Source organism: Pan troglodytes, chromosome 17 (genome assembly GCF_028858775.2).
Source record: "Pan troglodytes isolate AG18354 chromosome 17, NHGRI_mPanTro3-v2.0_pri, whole genome shotgun sequence".
In the NCBI taxonomy this organism is placed as follows: domain Eukaryota; kingdom Metazoa; phylum Chordata; class Mammalia; order Primates; family Hominidae; genus Pan; species Pan troglodytes.
The window spans coordinates 46,295,862-46,313,792 of NC_072415.2; the positions used below are offsets into that span (position 1 = coordinate 46,295,862).

General features: G+C 41.2%; 1 protein-coding gene across 13 annotated transcripts in view; it reads left to right on the forward strand.

Moving 5' to 3' along the window:
• FHOD3 (formin homology 2 domain containing 3) overlaps positions 1 to 17,931 on the forward strand; it is a 483,155-nt gene that overhangs the window by 193,966 nt on the left and 271,258 nt on the right. For all 13 annotated transcript variants that reach the window (XM_016933551.3, XM_016933549.3, XM_016933541.3 and 10 more), the window contains one exon: positions 11,397 to 11,464. In XM_016933551.3, coding sequence (XP_016789040.1) covers positions 11,397 to 11,464 — 68 coding nt within the window. The remainder of the gene's footprint in view (positions 1 to 11,396; positions 11,465 to 17,931) is intronic.

The window sequence follows — 17,931 nt, forward strand, 5'->3', positions numbered from 1 at the left end:
TCAGCAGATGGTAATGACAGGCAAGCAACCGCATACATAATTTTATGACTTAAAGTCTTTTGCAGCCTCTTGGTGAATAGCTCTTTGAAAGCCATTTGCCTCCTGCAATAAGTGGGGAGGGCTCCTTCATTTGACACCTTTCTGGGTTTCAGCTCCTGCAATACTGGGCTGTCCTCTTTGTTGACAAATCATCTTCTCCGCCAACTGTAAGCTTCCTGAAAACTAGTGCTCTGCCCCATGCATCATTTTACTCTCCCATTTGGCATAGCCCTTGTTGCAGAATGAATGGTCAGTGATTGTTTGAAAGAAGGAAAGAAGGAGGAGTTAGGATTGCCTGCTGAAGGTAACAAAGAAGCATCTGGAACATCCAGTGTCCTAAAAATTACTTGTACCCTTCCCTTTAGGAACTCAGAGTAGATACAGATGTGTCTGAAGCTCATCTATGGAATCCCGGGTTAACTCACGCCTTAGAACACATACACTTGCCCACCAGCATGAACACCAGGCACCTACCCGAGCCAGACACTGCCAGGGGCTGGAGGGAAACCACTGCGGATGAGAGCTGGCCCTGGTGTGGGGAGATCACAGAAGTGTGCATGGACAGATAAGCGATGATTCATGGCAGAAAATGCCAAATCCCAGGCCTGGGGCTGCATGTGTTTGCGGAAGGGGTTGTAAAGAGTTGTGCCCTCCATGAGCCTGGGGACTCTCCCACTTCCTGTGGGCTTGCCTTTGGATGTAATTTTTTAAGCAGACTTCATTTTGGGAAAGAGTAGTTTAAATTTTACAGAAAAAAATATTGGGCAAAAATTTGTTCCCATATACCCCCTCAACCTTCCCCAATTTCCCATTAGTAACATCTTGCATGAATGTGATACATTTGTTATAACTGATAAACCAATATTGGCAGATAGTTATTAAGTGCAGTCCATACTTTACATTAAGGTTCACTCTTTATGGTGTATATTCTGTGGGTTTTGACAAATGTATAATGGTACTATCCACCATTACAGTATCATACAGAATAAGAGTTTCACTGCCCGAACAATCCCCTGTGGACCATTTGTTCATCCTTCCCTCCCTCCTCCAAACCCCAGGCAACCACTGATCTTTTTACAGTCTCCACGGTTATGCTACTTACAGAATGTCATGGAGTTCACTATGTATGTGTAGTATGTAGCCTTTTTCAGACTGGCTTCTTTCACTTTTTAGAGGAACAGCATCACGGTGCTGCCTCCTCCGGGCACCTGTACACAGATCTTCCCATATACATTTAAGTTTCTTCTGTGTCTTTTTGTGACTTGACAGCTCATTTCTTTTTATTGCTGAATAATAAACACTCCATTGTATGGATGTACTAGTTTGTGTATCCTCACCTTCTATGGGTGGGGGACATCTTGGATGCTTTGAAGTTTTAGCCATTATGAATATGGATATGATTTTCACATCTTCTGTGACAGTATGGCCAAATAAACATGGTAGAGTAGGGCTGTGTATTTGGCCCATTTACAGAAAGCAAGACTCCAGAATGTTCTTGGGTTTAGCTAACCTGTAAAGCTGTGACCAGGCCAGATGTTGAGGGAATTAGGAATCTGGATGATATCTGATCCTCCCGTGTTCTTTCCAGTCCTCCACGTGGTCTTAAAAATTAAATCATTTATTGAAATATTAGATGCTGGGGACACTATTTTCTCTTCCTCAGTTTCCCTCTTTGCACAGCATTTCTCACTGTGGTTCATTTTGTTCCATGTCACCTCATCTGAACCTCCACTCTCCATCCCCAGGCTCACAGGTTCTGCCACTCCTTCCTCTGGGAACCCTTAGTGTTACCATCACCTTCTCACATGACATTGCCATGGTTTGGGGACATGTCTGTCTCCCCAAATAGGCAAAATTTTATGGAAAAAAGTATTGGGCAAAAGTTTGTTCCCATATATCCCCTCAAGCTTCCCCAATTTCCCATTAGTAAAATCTTGCATGAATGTGGTACGTTTGTTACAACTGATAAACCAATGGCTGAGACTGTTTTCATTTACAATTATAACCTCATGCTCAGCATAGCACCTACCTAGTAGATAACCAATCATTAAGATTATTGTAGGGTTTATATACTCATAAGTATTTAAAATGTGATTATAATCCAAGGGAATTGGGATTTCAATAAGTTCTTCTTAAGCAGTCTTCTGTCTTACCAGGTCTTATGACCTTGTCATTGTTCACGTGTAGCCTCCTCATCCTCAGGCTAAATCGGGGGTACCTCAAGCCTCCACTACTCACAGTCATCCCCACAGACAAAAGGGATGAGTCAGACTTCTCAAAAGCAAAGCCTTTGCTTTGGCATGTGTGTGTTTTCTCTCTGAATTTACACGGTGGCATAGATGTCATGGCTAGGATGTGAGTGAGTTTCAGTGGCTCAGTTGTTTACCTTATTTTTATTGTACAATCACATCATACGGCCAATTCCATTTCTGTTAGCCATTTTCAGTTACTCTTCTGCATTTCCTTGAGGCTCCAGTCCCAGCTCTGGGGCCAGCATCTATGGTACCTCTCTGCCTACATTTCTTCACCTGTTCAATGAAGATGTTGGATTCGGTCCATGATTTTTACCCTGCAGTTCATAGAATGTCCTGAAAGACCACAGGAAGTTTCTGGGCATCCATATCCCTGAAATTGTATTAACATCTTGTGTATCTGAACTTTTTCTTTTCTTTTTTTTTTTTTTTTACAACTTGTATATGGAGGCCATAACTCCAACAAGCTTCAAAATCACAGGAAAATAAGATTTCCAAAGTCCGACCAAGCAATTTTTTTTCACTGTAAAATAAAGTTTTCGTGATGCCACATTTTCTCTTGAAAACATCAGCAGGTAATAATGGAGTGAGGCTGCAGGTTGAAATGAGCCATGCTTCCTGGGGGTTCGTTTGTCACGTGCCGCATTTGAGTTCATGAGAACAAGGTCTAGAGTCCAATTCTCTTGCCTCACTCAGTGCTGACAGTAACTTGGGTTGCGTGCTTCCTGGCTAGGGAAATGGGCGTCAGCCAAGCCTGGTCAGTCATTTTCTAGAGGCTGTCTTGGGTCGTGTTTCACAGAGTTGTTTTTCACCAACTCTTTCTGACTGGTGTTTGAAGAGCAAATGGCACACAGCTAAATGCCTGGCAGATAAGGAGCTAATTTCTCATGGCTGCACCTGAAAAACCATGATGGTTGTATTGTCAATAACTGCTGCCAACAGACTGTCAGTGTAGGCCTGGACATTGTGCCTGTGAATGAATCTCCTCTTGAAACGTGGTATACTTTGCAGCAGCCCAGGGGAAAAAGGAAAGTTATTGTCTTCCCTGAGCAGAGGATAGGCTCTGGGGACGTGGTCCAGGTTTTCCCACGGGGAGCTTCATTAATGTATTTGACACTTGATGAGAGAAGTATGTGCTGTAATTATTAGTCTCACAGTTCAGCGATTTTTATAGACCCCAAAGCGTGATACTGTAGATGTATCTTTCACTCCCCTACTTCCGTTCTTGAAGGGGATTTTTGTTCCTCCCCCTACATATTCTTTCACTGATGTAAATTGGTTCTCATTTTTCTCACTGGGCCCTTCTAATTAATGTTCTGGTCTGTCTTTCCCCACACACTGAAGTTTTCTTCATTGTGCTCTTGGCTGAACAGGAAGCATAGCACCCCTTTGGCTGTACTTTTCAGCACTGATCTTTGTGGGCCACAAAGGGGTTTTGAGACAAAGCAGGAATGGTCCCCAGGGGTATCCAATGCTTTGCCCTCTACTCTTGTTATTACAAGCTAGTTTACAGCATAATACATGATTGCAACTATTAAAGGGACATAGTTCATTTTAAAAGGCAAGAAACATGGCAAGAAAGGATGGAGGGGCAGTTCTAAAGACTTCCACAAATAATGTTCTGATTACACCTTCTTGTCGTTACCAAAGATAGGCTTCTAATTGCATTTACTCAAAGGCTAATGCTACCCAAATGAGTATACCCCAGGCAGATTTAATTTGGAAGCGGTGGGAGAAAAAATGCATATGTTTCTTCATTTATTTATTGGCCAAGTGCAAGCTGTACTTAACCTAAAAGTAAGGGATGTATAATCAGCCTGCCCCCAGCTTCTCCCCAGCTGCTGGAATCAGCAATCAGCAGTACTTCCCCAGGACCTTCTGCAGCCTTAGCTCTCATTGGCTGCTGGCCACCCCTTGGGGCTGTGCTGGGGGGACCTCTTTGCACACCTCCCACCTGGCAGTCCCAGAGCTTCAGGAGAAAGGCAAATCTTAATGACTCCAGTTTGATCTCAGCCCCCATTTCTGCTTTGAGTTTTACTGTTATACTTTTTTTTTTTTTTTTGAGAAAGAGATAGAATTTCTGCTGGTAGGTAGAAGAGGATCCAGCAGGCATTTCCCTATGTCAGACGTCATGCCCAAACCAGCAACTCTGATGTGACAGCCCTGTCACCTCCGCTCTGTCGCCAAGGCTGGAGTACAGTGGCATGATCACGGCTCACTGCAGCCTTGACCTCCTGGGTTCAAGCAGTCCTCCCACCTCAGCCTCCTGAGTAGCTGGGGCTATAGGCCACCACCCCTGGCTAATTTTTGTATTTTTTTTTGTAGAGGCAGGATTTCACCAGGTTGCTCAGTCTAGTCTCAAATTTCTTGGCTCAAGCGATCTGCCGGCCCTGGCCTCCCAAAGTGCTGGGATTACACGTGTGAGCCACTGTGCCCGGCCTTTTTATGCTTTTTTGACATTCACCAGGAAGGGACCCACAGTGTCATGTCTTGGTTTCTCAGCACCTCTTTTTCCTTGATGCTCTGATTTAGAGCTTTCCACCTGAGTCTGGGATGGCAGGAACCATCTGCTCCCCTGCAACCTCCCCTGATTGGAGCTGTACTACCCTCACTGACATGTGTTCATGGCCAAGGTGAGCAAAGAGAAGCAAGGAGAACCTCTGCGAACTCACAAGAAAAGTTTGGGATTCGCATATAGGTGAAGCCTCTGCAGCTGCCCTCTTGCTGGCTTAGGGTAGTCTACAGCCCCCTTCTGCACCGCATGTGGAATCTACTTTATTTTGCTTTGCCTGATTTTCAGGCAGTGGGCACACTTGAATTCCTTTCCTTGAGATTCAGGAGCTGTTAGGACAGTCTATACAGTATATTGCATGTAGCTGGAGGGTCAGTGGACCTGCAACTAGGCTGTGCCAACCACAGATTGAAGTCATATGTGCACATGCATCTGCACACACACACACCCACATATACACGTGGGAGACCCACACAGTGAGCACAGCCTGCAGAGTAGAGAATTGGATTGCAGAACTAGGGAGCACGATGTCTGTCAGTCATCCTACCTCGAGGAATCCTTGCACACACCTGCATAACCCAGACTGAAAATACCTGAATCATCATAGACAGGCTGCTTCTAAAGAAGGGGTGATTGGAGTTCCATAGGAAATGGATCCAAGAGTGATGTAAAGAATGTCTTTGGGAATCTGGCAGGCCAGGTACCGTTCCTGGGTGAGCCCTTCACATTCTAGTCTCAGCTGAAGGAGAGGCCTGCACAGCCTTGGTGAAGTTTCTGTGTGGTGAAACTTGGATGCAACACAAATGGAATGCCTGGTTTCTTGAACTTGGAATGTTACCCAGCAGATAAAGCTCCAGACGACACCTCCCATGGCATTGTTAGTCCTGCAGCAAGGAACCCAGGACCTGGGCTGTGGGAGGAAGTGCTTCTCCTTTGGTCTGTGTGGGCCTCTCTTGAACCACATCAAAGGGCTGTCACATCAAAGTTGCTGGTTTGGGCATGATGTCTGACATAGTGAAATGCCTGCTGGATCCTCTTCTACCAGCAGAAATGGTACCTCATGTAAAATGACAAATTATATGTCATTTACAAACATCCTTGCATCCTAATCCTTCCTAAGCCTCTAGGTAGACTGAGGTGTCTCTTAAAATGTATGTTACGAATCAACAGAATAAGATAGGTTTAGGCAGAGAGGCTTTTTGGTACCACTGTTTTAAACATAGCAGGTAGCTTTGAGTTTTAATAAAGCACTATGATTTCATTTTAAACCACAGTATTGTTCTTTGTAGAGAGAGAATGTATTATGGAATTGTCTTTCCAAAGACAGTACTCTAGAGTAATATTCCTTTAAATAAATATTTTGTTACTTTTATTTCAACCATGATGATGACGCTAGTATTGCTCTCATGTGATATAGGGACTAATGCATAACATTTGTTAAAATATTGAATGCTTATAAATATTAAAGGTTTGCAGTAGTTCAAGCGAAGGTATCTGTCAAAAAATGAAATATCTCTGCTAGCCATTTGTATGAAGGATAAAAAAAGTTACAATGTAACAGATGCCACATGGTGGGATTTCTGATCAAGACCTTGTCTGGTGCTTTATACCATAGGGAATTAAAAAGAAAAGCATTTTAAGGGACATTTCAGCCAAAATAGGTAATATTTTTATATAGATTAGCTGTTCTTTTGAGCTTTAATATTGAAAAACAAAACTTACATTAACATTTGTGAATCTGCAAAGTCTGTAGTGAGAATTCTCTTGCTTAAAACAATAAAAATCATTATTTGGCAACAGTACTACATATTTTCTTACTCAGTTTTGTTTGAAATAGACAATTTAAACAAATGACTATAAAGGTTTTGTTTTGAAAATTAAAGATAGTTGGAATGAAAAGTACTTCTCGATTAGAAATTGTTGTTTATTTTAATTAAATGACATTTGGCAAAAAAGAGGAGAGGTTTTTGGCACCACTGGGAGATATCTTTGGCATTTGTAGAAGGATGCTGTTTATCAAAGAGTTTGAGATGGCGTCAGAACCTGCCTGAGGTCTTTGGTTCTAGTGCCACTGAAGAGTAAGTTGTGATGTCGCAGAGGATAAAAATACAGTGAATGCATAGCAATTAGAAGACAATGGTCAGATTGCATGTAAGCAAGATGCAACTATAAAAGAAATTCTACATAGATAGTTTAAAAATAAAAGGATAGAAAAAGATACACCATTCACTAACCCAAAGTGTCCATATTCGTATCAGAAAAGTAGACTTTAAAACAGGGAATATTGACAGGGATGAAGAGAGGTATTACATAGCAATAAAAGTTCAATACACCAAGAAGCCACAACAATCCCAAATGTAAGCACACCTACCAACAGAACTTCAAAGCACCTAAAGCAGGAACTCATAAAGATGAAAGAAGAAATAAACAAATCCACTGTAATAGTTGGAGACTTCAACTCTCCTTTCACACTAATCTATAGAACAAGTAAATGGAAAGTCAGTAAGAATATAGAAGATGTGGACACCACTGTTACTCAATTTGATATAGTGGATATTTATAGAACAGCCACTCAATAACAGCAGAATACATGTTCTTTTAAAGTGTACATGAGACATTCACCAGGATAAGCCATATTCCGGGCCATAAAATAAGCCTTAAATCTAAAAGATTTGATAAAGTATATGTTCTGACCACAAAGAAATTAAATTAGAAATTAGTAACAGATATCTGGAAAATCTCTAAATATTTGGAAATTAAACAATACACCTTAATAAACCATGGGTCAAAAAAATCACAAGGTTAAGTTATTCCCCTCTGAATTCAATATTAATAAAATTTTCAAATAAATGAAAATGAAAACAATATATCAAAATTTACAGGAAGCAGTTGAAGCAGTACTTAGAGATGAACTTATAGCATTAAATACTTCTATTAGAAACAAGACGGGTCTCAAATCATTTAAATTTCTACCTGAAGAAGCTAGAAGAGCAAACTAAACTCAAAGCAAACGAAAGGAAATAATGAAATAGAAATCAGAAAAGCAGCAGGAAAAAACCTCTAATGAAATCAATAGCTGATTCTTGAAAAAGGCTAAAATAAAATTGATAGATTTCTAGTCACTGACCAAGTAAAATAGAAGACACAAATTACCAATACCTGGTATAAAAGGACATTGCTACCGTTAATAAAAGGATGACAGAGAATATGAACAGTTTTATGCCCATACATTTAACAACTTAAATGGACAAATTCCTTGAAAGACACAAATGAACAAACTTCATTGAAGAACAAAGAGATAATCAGAATAGCCCTATATTAATGAAGAAATTGAATAAATAACACAAAGTCTATACAAATCCCTTCTGAAAGCAGAAGGGGAAGGAGTACCCCCAACTCACAAAATTCGCATTGTCTCAATATCAACACCATTGCAAGAAAAGAAACTATAAACCAGTATTTCTTATGATTATAGATGCAGAAATTTTCAACAAAATATTAGCAGTCATTCTCAGCTGATTTTTTTCCACTAATATTTAATTTGTATTTTAAAAACTGATTATTTTGACTACAGCACCAAGTAGTAAAACCTTAATGATCAGAACACAACTAATGATGATCTTCATTTAGATGAATCAGAAACAATAATATGTCACTAGTAACTAAAGGAGACTTTAACTGTGATATTTTGAGTCTACTTATGACCTATTTCTGCTTGTCATCTGCTAACAAGTAAGAAGGTCTAATGCAAGCCTATTGCTGTTTTTGTTTTGTTTTGTTTGAGACAGGTTCTTGCCCTATCACCTAGGCTGGAGTGCAGTGACATGATCTCAGCTCACTGCAATCCCCACCTCCCAGGTTCACGAGATTCTTCTGTCTCAGCTTCCCAAGTAGCTGGGATTACAGGCATGTGCCACCATGCCTGGCAAATTTTTGTATTTTTAATAGAGACGGGCTTTCACCATGTTGACCAGACTGGTCTTGAACTCCTGACCTCAAGTGATCCGCCTGCCTCGGCCTCCCAAAGTGCTGGGATTACAGGCCTGAGCCATGGTGCTTGGCAGCCTATTGACTTAAGAGTTACCTGGAATTGGCTCTTTTCTACTGATGTTCTTCCTGGATAGGATAAATCTGGTCCACTTCTTTGGGGGTATACATGGCCCATGCTTTCACTTGATAGTTTTATTCTTATTTATTAGAAGTAGTATTGGCAAAAAACAAAGTCTGTTTCTCTGGGATTTGGGGATTCTCAGATGTTAGCAGTGAAAGCTGGAAGAAGTGTGATCACCCCAGAGACCAGGGTTCTACTCCAGGCGTGATGCAGTAGGAAACCCACTCTATTTATTACTCATATGTTGAGGCCACACAGACTCTTTAGAGGTCAGCCTGAGAGTCACCAGGGCCTTGTTTCTTCGGGTCAGAGATGAATTAGATGTTCAGATTGGGGATGGTTGATTCCTCTGGAGCTTTCTAGGCTCCTACTTTTTAGAGAGGTGATGCATTTTTCTCTTAATCACAACTCTTCATAATTAGCAAGTGTTTGTGGGCTGCATATTGTATTTAGAGGTGGTAGATTCCATAGTGGTCAAACAACAGGGAATCTTTGGAGTCACATACCACTCCCCAGACCCCCACCCCACAGTATCTTGCCCCTGCCACTTAGCAGCAATATGTATTAAGTTGTGAGTTTGGAGGAGCCTGCACTGCCCCAGGATGTGAGAGAAAACCACAGTGTCTGTAATACAGCAAGGGAGGGGGCTGTGTGACCAAGGGCTTGGCAGACCGTGCAAAGGATTTTGGATTTCATTCTGGCTGCGGTGGGCAGCCACTGAAGGGTTTAAATGGGGAAGTGATGTCATGTAGTGGGAGTTTCCACAGGACCCCTCTGTTCTTTGCCAGAAGGCAATATGTCTGGTAGGGAGGCCTTTGAAGAAATGACTACCAAGCAAATACTGAGCTTTACCTATCTGTGTCCTGTTAAATATCTCTCAGTGGGGGCCTATCCATTTCCTGGGCCACTGTGAAAAATCAGCATATCCTTTCTGTCACTAGACTTCTACAAACTCTTCTGGGGCCATTTGTTCCATGCCACTTGCACAAGGGGGGAATGTGGCTCTGCCCTGTATCCCTTTAGGCTAGAATTGAAGCCCAAGGTGGTTGGCCAATGAGGTGACATTGTTTTGAATGCCTTTATTATATCTAAACACTTTAAATGATATTTTGCATTCCACTCCATAGTACACATGCTTAATTTAAGACAGAACCCATTTTCCTGTAATATTGTCTGTTCCCATTTTACAGATGGAAAATCCAAGGCTTAGAGATGTAAAGTGTTCTGTTCAAGGTCACATAGCTAGTAAATGGTGATACCAGGTTTGGAATGCAGGCAGTCTGATTACTTAGCCTTTGCTCCTGATAATTCCATTCTTCACTGTGGTATCCTAGTGCCTCGAACTGTACCCCGCAGGTTCTCAGTAAACATGCGTTGGGTGATTCTATTGGAAAAGTCTGGCATCGGGTGCTAGGAATGCAACCCTATGCACACCTGAGCCACCTGGATCAGGACCAAGTGTGGGTGCTGGGAGGCTAAGCAGGATGTGTGCTCCTTGGTGTCCTGCATAACCAGAACAGGACTCCCTCCGGTGTGTCTTCAGCACCTTGCAGCACCATCACTCTGGCCAGCTAGTAATTGTGGCATACTCATCTGTCTCTCTAGCTGTATGGTGATCTCTGGAGGATGGGCCCTGTATTAAGCTCACCTCCTTCTTCCTGAGGCCTGGTCTAACTCATATATTTGAAAAGTGACTGCTCAACAGTGGGCTTATGGAAGTCAGCCCAAGTCTTCAGCCAGATAATTCCAAGACTGGGATCTTTCATCTGCCTTGCCCATGGCCAGAACCATCCTTGAACATGAGTGAGAACCCAGGCCCAGGCAGAGCTAAGGCTGGCTTCCTGCCCAGAGGCCCTCATGTGACTAGAAGGAGCCAGCTAGTCCGTAGAGCTGCCATGCTGCCCTTGGGTCTCCCATGCTGCCTAGGGAACCCTAGGACCTGAGGAGTGCTCAAGGCAGCCAGCACACCCCAGGAACAGGAGATGCAGAAAGCATGGGGGTGCAGGGCCTGTAAGGCAAGGGAGGCATGAGGTAGAAGGATGGATTCTGTTCTGGCTGCATGGGTTTTTCTGGGTATAGTTGGCCATCAAGTGGAAATAGTTTATAAACTGGAAAATAGGGTCTGCAAACAGCTGGAAATAGAGATCTGGAGAGAGGAAGGATGGGAGATGAGGGTGAAAAATCTAGGTGATAGTTGTCAGTGATAGCCAGAGCAGATTTCTACCTGTTTGAGAGGGAATAGGCAAAAGGGCAGGCCCAAAATCTGTCCCATCTACACATTATTCCATACCACCTGTCACACACCAGATATGTATATGCAACATTCTTCTTATGGTTGGGGGTAAGGTCTGTATCCTGAATGAAATGAATAGGCTTTCATTACCTTTCCAGGGATAGTTTTGTTATCATTCATATCCTGCCTGTGTTTTCACTGTCAATAGAGTCAGTTTAATTAATTTATATGTTTTATTCTTTATTTCAGAAAAACTATACAACTCCAGCGGACGAGATTTGAGAAGGGCCCTTTTCTCCCTGAAGCAGATATTTCAGGTAAATAGGAAAAAAATAAGTACTTACCTGTTTTTACATTGCTGTGAAATTAGATACAGGCAAGCTTCTACCTGTACTTATTATGAAAAGGAAGGACAAATTTAGATTACAATATTTTCTTTAGATTACAATATAAATTAGGTCATAATATCAGTTGAGAATTTTTATCATGTCAAATATTTCAAACATAATAACAAGTAAAGGTAACTTTATCACATATTTTTCCATATTTACTTCTAGTTTTGTTTTGTTTTTTTTTTTTTACTATTATTATACTTTAAGTTCTGGGATACATGTGCAGAATATGCAGGTTTGTTACATAGGCATACATGTGCCATGGTGGTTTGCTGCACCCATCAACCCATCATCTACATTAGGTATTTCTCCTAATGCTATCCCTTCCCTAGCCCCCTACCCACTGACAGGCCCTGGTGTGTGATGTTCCCCTCCCTCTGTCCATGTGTTCTCATTGTTCAACTCTCACTTATGAGTGAGAACATGTGGTGTTTGGTTTTCTGTTCCTGTGTTTGCTGAGAATGATGGTTTCCAGCTTCATCCATGTCCCTGCAAAGGACATGAACTCATTCGTTTTTATGGCTGCATAGTGTTCCATGGGGGTATATGTGCCACATTTTCTTCATCCAGTCTACCATTGATGGGCATTTGGGTTGGTTCCAAGTCTTTGCTATTGTGAATAGTGCTGCAATAAACATACATGTGCAAAGCCTATTAGAGGTATAACTGAAGACCTGTGTTATGCTCCCCCATCCCAACCAACCTCTTTCCACCCTACCCCCACATGCATGTTTCCTAATGGTAAATATTCACCAACAATATGTGATATTCTTTTGTATGAACTGTATACATATGTGATCATGTTGCATATATATCCTACTTCTGCTTACTGAGAATGGGATAGGTGTAGGCATAGCTGATGTAGCTCTGATTGAAGATTGCATTGGATGAATAAAACACAAGTTGTTTTATTCATTCTTCTATTGGCAGATGGTTTGGTTAATTTCCAGTGTTTTGCTGTTATAAACCATGCTATTGTGGCTATGCCCCCTTGTGTACCTGTGCAAATCTGTCTTGGATTCCATAGTATCATTGCCTCCTAAACCTTCCCTCCATTCCTACCCTGAGAAAGTCACCAACAAAATGAAGAGGACTAGGACAGGTATGCAGAGAAGCCCCAAGATGATCAGCTATATGAGGGCAGGGTCAGGAGATGGTTTCATAGAGAAGATGGTTTTTGCATTGAGCTTGCGTCTATCTAGGTTCATTGTTTTTCTTCTGTTAGGATTTTTGATTCTAGTTTACATTCTACTTCTTTTCAGTTCCCATCTCATCTACATCCTTAAAAGATTATCTTTGTGAGCGATAGTTGTCAGTGGGAGCCAGAGTAGATTTCTACATGCTTGAGAGGGAATAGGCAAAAGGGCAGGCCCAAAATCTGTCCCATCCACACATTCTTGTCCCATTCTTACTTCACTGTGTTCAGTCATACCACAGAGTCCCTTCTCTGTGTTGACATTTCTGGAGACAAGTCCTCTTTCTTTTCTTCCAACAGCCATGGGTTTGAACCTGGTGCACCCTTGCTCCACCACACTGCATACCTCGGAAATGCCTTGGGGTTTAGAGGTCTGCCTTGGTTCATGCCTGGAAAATTGCAGCAGTTATTCATGGCACTGTGTGTGTTTGGTCCTCCCTAACTCAGTCCATTCTTAGCTTCCCACCAGAGGGAGTTACTCTCTTGTTGGTTCCATGTTGCCTTCTGGGTTACGTCTGGATTTCTCAGCATAACATGGAAGTCCTTCTTGATCTGGCCTCTGCTGCCCACCTCTCTGTCCTTGGCTACAACCTGAGTTCCTCCTGAAGTTGTACTCCAAAAGTAAGGCATGCCCTTTCTGTTCTACACCTTTGCCCTGGACCTGCAACTTATTGATTGATTGAGATGGAATCTCGCTCTGTCACCCAGGCTGGAGTTAAGTGGTGTGATCTTGGCTCATTGCAACCTCCACTTTCCAGGTTCAAGTGATTCTCCTGCCCCAGCCTCCTAATTGAGATTACAGGCATCCACCACCACGCTTGGCTAATTTTTATATTTTTAGTAGAGATGGAGTTTCACCATATTGGCCAGGCTGGGCTCAAACTCCTGACCTCAGGTGATTCACCCACCCAGGCCTCCCAAAGTGTTGGGATTATAGGTGTGATCTACCACGCCTGGCCTGGACCTACAACTTCTATCCCAGAATGTTTTGCTACCCCACACCCACTCTATATGTATCTCAGTTTTCCTTCTGGTATCTCTTCCTGCTAGGGATACCCTCTCAGAATGATCACTCACCCTAATTAGGGTCCCTCCGAATACCATTAAAAGTATCCTGTGCTTCATATACACCATGGAATACTATGCAGCCATAAAAAATGATGACCTCATGTCCTTTGTAGGGACATGGATGAAACTGGAAATCATCATTCTCAGTAAACTATCGCAAGGACAAAAAACCAAACACTGCATGTTCTCACTCATAGATGGGAATTGAACAATGAGAACACATGGACACAGGAAGGGGAACATCACACTCTGGGGACTGTTGTGGGGTGGGGGGAGGGGGGGAGGGATAGCTTTAGGAGATATACCTAATGCTAAATGACGAGTTAATGGGTGCAGCACTCCAGCATGGCACATGTATACATATGTAACTAACCTGCACATTGTGCACATGTACCCTAAAACTTAAAGTATAATAATAATAATAAAAATAAATAAATAAATAAATAAATAAAAAGTATCCTGTGCTTACCTGTTGTACAAGTTGAGCATCCCTAATTTGAAAATCCATTAGAAATGAATTTGAAAAATTTTGAGTCCTGACATGATGCCACAAGTAGAAAATTCCACACTCGATCTCATGTGATGGTCATAGTCAAAGTGCAGGCTCACAACACACGATTTATTTAGCATTCCCAAGGGAAAAAGAACCTCCTGCAAGTTTTCAGCTGTGATATATATTTTCCACACATGCCCAGATCCCTCCATGCAAGCATGCCCACAAAGGGCAATAAAATGGCATGTGTGCAGGCTGGATGCACCAATGGGAGGTTCCTCACAATGTCCACATGGGCCAAGACATACAGGCATTACTCATTGTGTGTGTTTGCTTATTCTGTGTTCTGTGGTATAAAGGTATTGTTGAAAATGTCCAAAAGGCATGCAGATATCTCCTTGGGTAACAGTGATAAAAAAGAGAAGTCATTTATATATACCTATAGCACAGAATGAAGCTGTTGGAGAAACTGGGCAGTGGCGTAAGTGTGAACTGTCTTACAAAAGGGTATGGTGTTAGAATGATCACCATAGATGACCTGAAGAAACAGAAGGATAAACTGTTGAAGTTCTGTGTGGAAAGCAATGAGCAGGAGTTACTGAAAAATAGGAGAACATTGCCTGAAGCTAAAAGTGAAGATCTCAATTGTGTATAGAGTGGATCCATCAGTGATGCAATGAACACATGCCACTTAATGGTATGCTGATCATGAAACAAGCAAAGATCTATCATAAACTGAAAATGGAAGGGAGCTGCATATTTTCAACAGGGTGATTGAAGAAATTTAAGAAAAGACACAACATTAAATTTTTAAAGATTTGTGGTGATAAAGCTCTGCTGGCCACAAAGCAGTAGAGAAATTCATTGACAAGTTTGCCAAGGTCACTGCTGATGAAAATTTGATGCCAGAACACGTCTATAATGTGGATGAAAAAACATTACTGTTTGTAGTTACAGCCCCAGAAAGACACTGACTAGAGCTGATGAGACAACTCCTATGGGAATTACGGGTGCCAAGGACAGAATAACCATGCTAGGCTGTGCTAATGCTGCAGGCACACATAAATGAAATTTTGCTGTGCTAAGCAAATGCATCCTCACTATTTTAAAGGAGTGCATTTCTTACGATTCCATTATTATGCTAACAAAAAGCCATGGATCACCATATCATCTTTTCTGATTAGTTTCATAAACATTTTGTACTGGGGACTTATGCTTACTTCAGGGAAGCTGGACTAGATGATGATGGCAAGATTTTGTTTTCCTCAACTGTTCTGCTTGTCTTCCAGCTGAAATTCTCATAAAAAATAATGAATATGCCATGTACTTTCCCTCAAATGTGACTTCATTAATTTAGGAATATTCTTAGATCAATGAGGAATCAATTCTTAGATCCATTAATAAAGGATATTCTTAGATCAATGAGGAATAAGTGTTAAAAACACTTTTTTGAACAGCATGCTAGCAGCAGTGAAGTTTTCAAAAGCAGTTTAGCATGAAGGATGTTCAGCATGAAGGATATACTACTGCCAACACTGGAAACACAGTGACTAAAGACACAGCTGTGCATGCCTGGCACAACCCCTAAACTCTGACTATGTTTAGTGATGATGGTGAACAAGTGGTGACTTTGAAGGATTCTGTATGTCAAGTGAGAAGAAAATGATGTCTGACCTCCTTGTAAATACAAAAATTGTTTGCATGTTTATCTTCAGAGTCCATCAATGAGCTGGAAGAATTGGATATTGAAGTTTTGAACATTGGTGAAGAGGCCCCATTTGTTCATTCATGAACCAATGGCAAATTGAAATAGCTAAAATGTTTCTGAATCAAGGTGATCTTATATAAGTGATAATGAAGATGATAACACTGTAGAAAAAGTGCCTAGAGATGACATGGCGAAAATATGTGATGGGCTTGTTGAAGTGTAGATCAGTGCGCATTCAAAACAGAACAAGAAATCATACTAGTTTATAAAAGCAAAGATTTCTAAGACAAAAACGCTTGTTAATGTGGCAGATGATTGTGGAGAAAACATTAAAAGCCCATCCAGAAGAATGCCTCCTCATCCCTAGAGGACTCACTTCTGGACCCTCAACTACTTTTGATGTTTATTCTCACCCCCCAAAATAAAATATAGTGTATAGTAGCCTTTTAATCAAAACACAACATTGTAGGGGGAGACTGTAGCAGATGAGACAGATATTCTGGTGATGCCACTGTACTTAGTTACCTGGAACATGTTATGCTTTTTCATTGTATAAATGGCATGTCATGTTTTTTCCTGTTAAGTACTTATTTGTGAATAGGTGTAGGAAAATGATTGCATATTTGTAGCATATAAATTCAGAGTCAGGAGTGGTGGTGGTGCCAAACTAGCACTGATCACCCACATGGGTGGCTAAGATAGTGACACCTTTGCTTTCTGATGGTTCAGTATTCACACAAACTTTGTTTCTAGGGCAAAATTATTTAAACTATTGTATAAAATTACCTTCATGCTATATATAAATTGTGTATACGAAACCTAAATGAATCTCATGTTCAGACTTGGGTTCCATCCTTGAGATATGTCATTATGTATATGTAAATGTTTCAAAATATAAAAACAATCTGAAACACTGCTGGTCCCAGACATTTTGGATAAGGGATACTCAAACTGTATAGAACTTAAGATACTTCAGAGCACTTGTCTTGAGTACAGTAGTCTGTGAGCTCACTGGGGTTCATCGCCAGGCCTTTCGTACCTAGCATAGTATCTGGTACTACTTAAACTATAAATGAATGGACTGGGTAACTTGAATTGTCTTCTAGAAGATGTCTCTGTCTTCAGTCTTTCCTGTTTCTAATTTAGTAAATATTGTGCTAACTAATTAATTTTCCCAAAGCTCCACTTCAGAGTATCCACGTGTGTCTTCCTGATACTTAGCTGAACACAACAAACTTCTTCACCCTCCATTATGTCCTCTTCTTGGACTCAGATCCCCAACTGCAGTTGGGCTAGACTCTTCTTATGCCAGCAGAAGGCCATGCTCACACCACTCCTCCCCCTTCCTCATTTAGTCTATCAGCCTGCCTCTTGTCTCCATTCTTCAGCTTTAACTTCTCTCACACCTGATTGAGAGCTGGTGGCAGAGCTACACAGCTAATAGCTATTCCAAGTGACTTAAAAACACTGTAATTTGTGCAGTGTTAGTAAAATATACCCTAAGAACAAAAGGAACCGCCAAAAACTCCACAACCACAACAAAACTGTTTACAATAATCGTATTGGTGGTGATAGTATTGGTATTACTATTCTGAGACTGGTGTGTGTGCGAGAGATTCTAATTGTCATTCTAAGCATTCTTAAAAATTAGGATTCTTAAGTTTAACAACTCTGTGTTCCTGAATTTAATTGGAAATATCAGAATGAACCCATGTATATTATCTTAAGCAAATAAGCTTTTTTTTTTTTTTAAAAAAGCTAGAAGCAATAATCAATTCATTAGCAAAAAGCACCACTAGCAATGAGATTGTGGTCTGAAACACCAAAAGGCACCAGAGCTCCTTGGAGAAGTGGCTGATTCCAAGTCTGGAGTAGGAAACGTAATAAAATTAACTAATTAACTTGGAACATCTTATACAGAGAGCAAG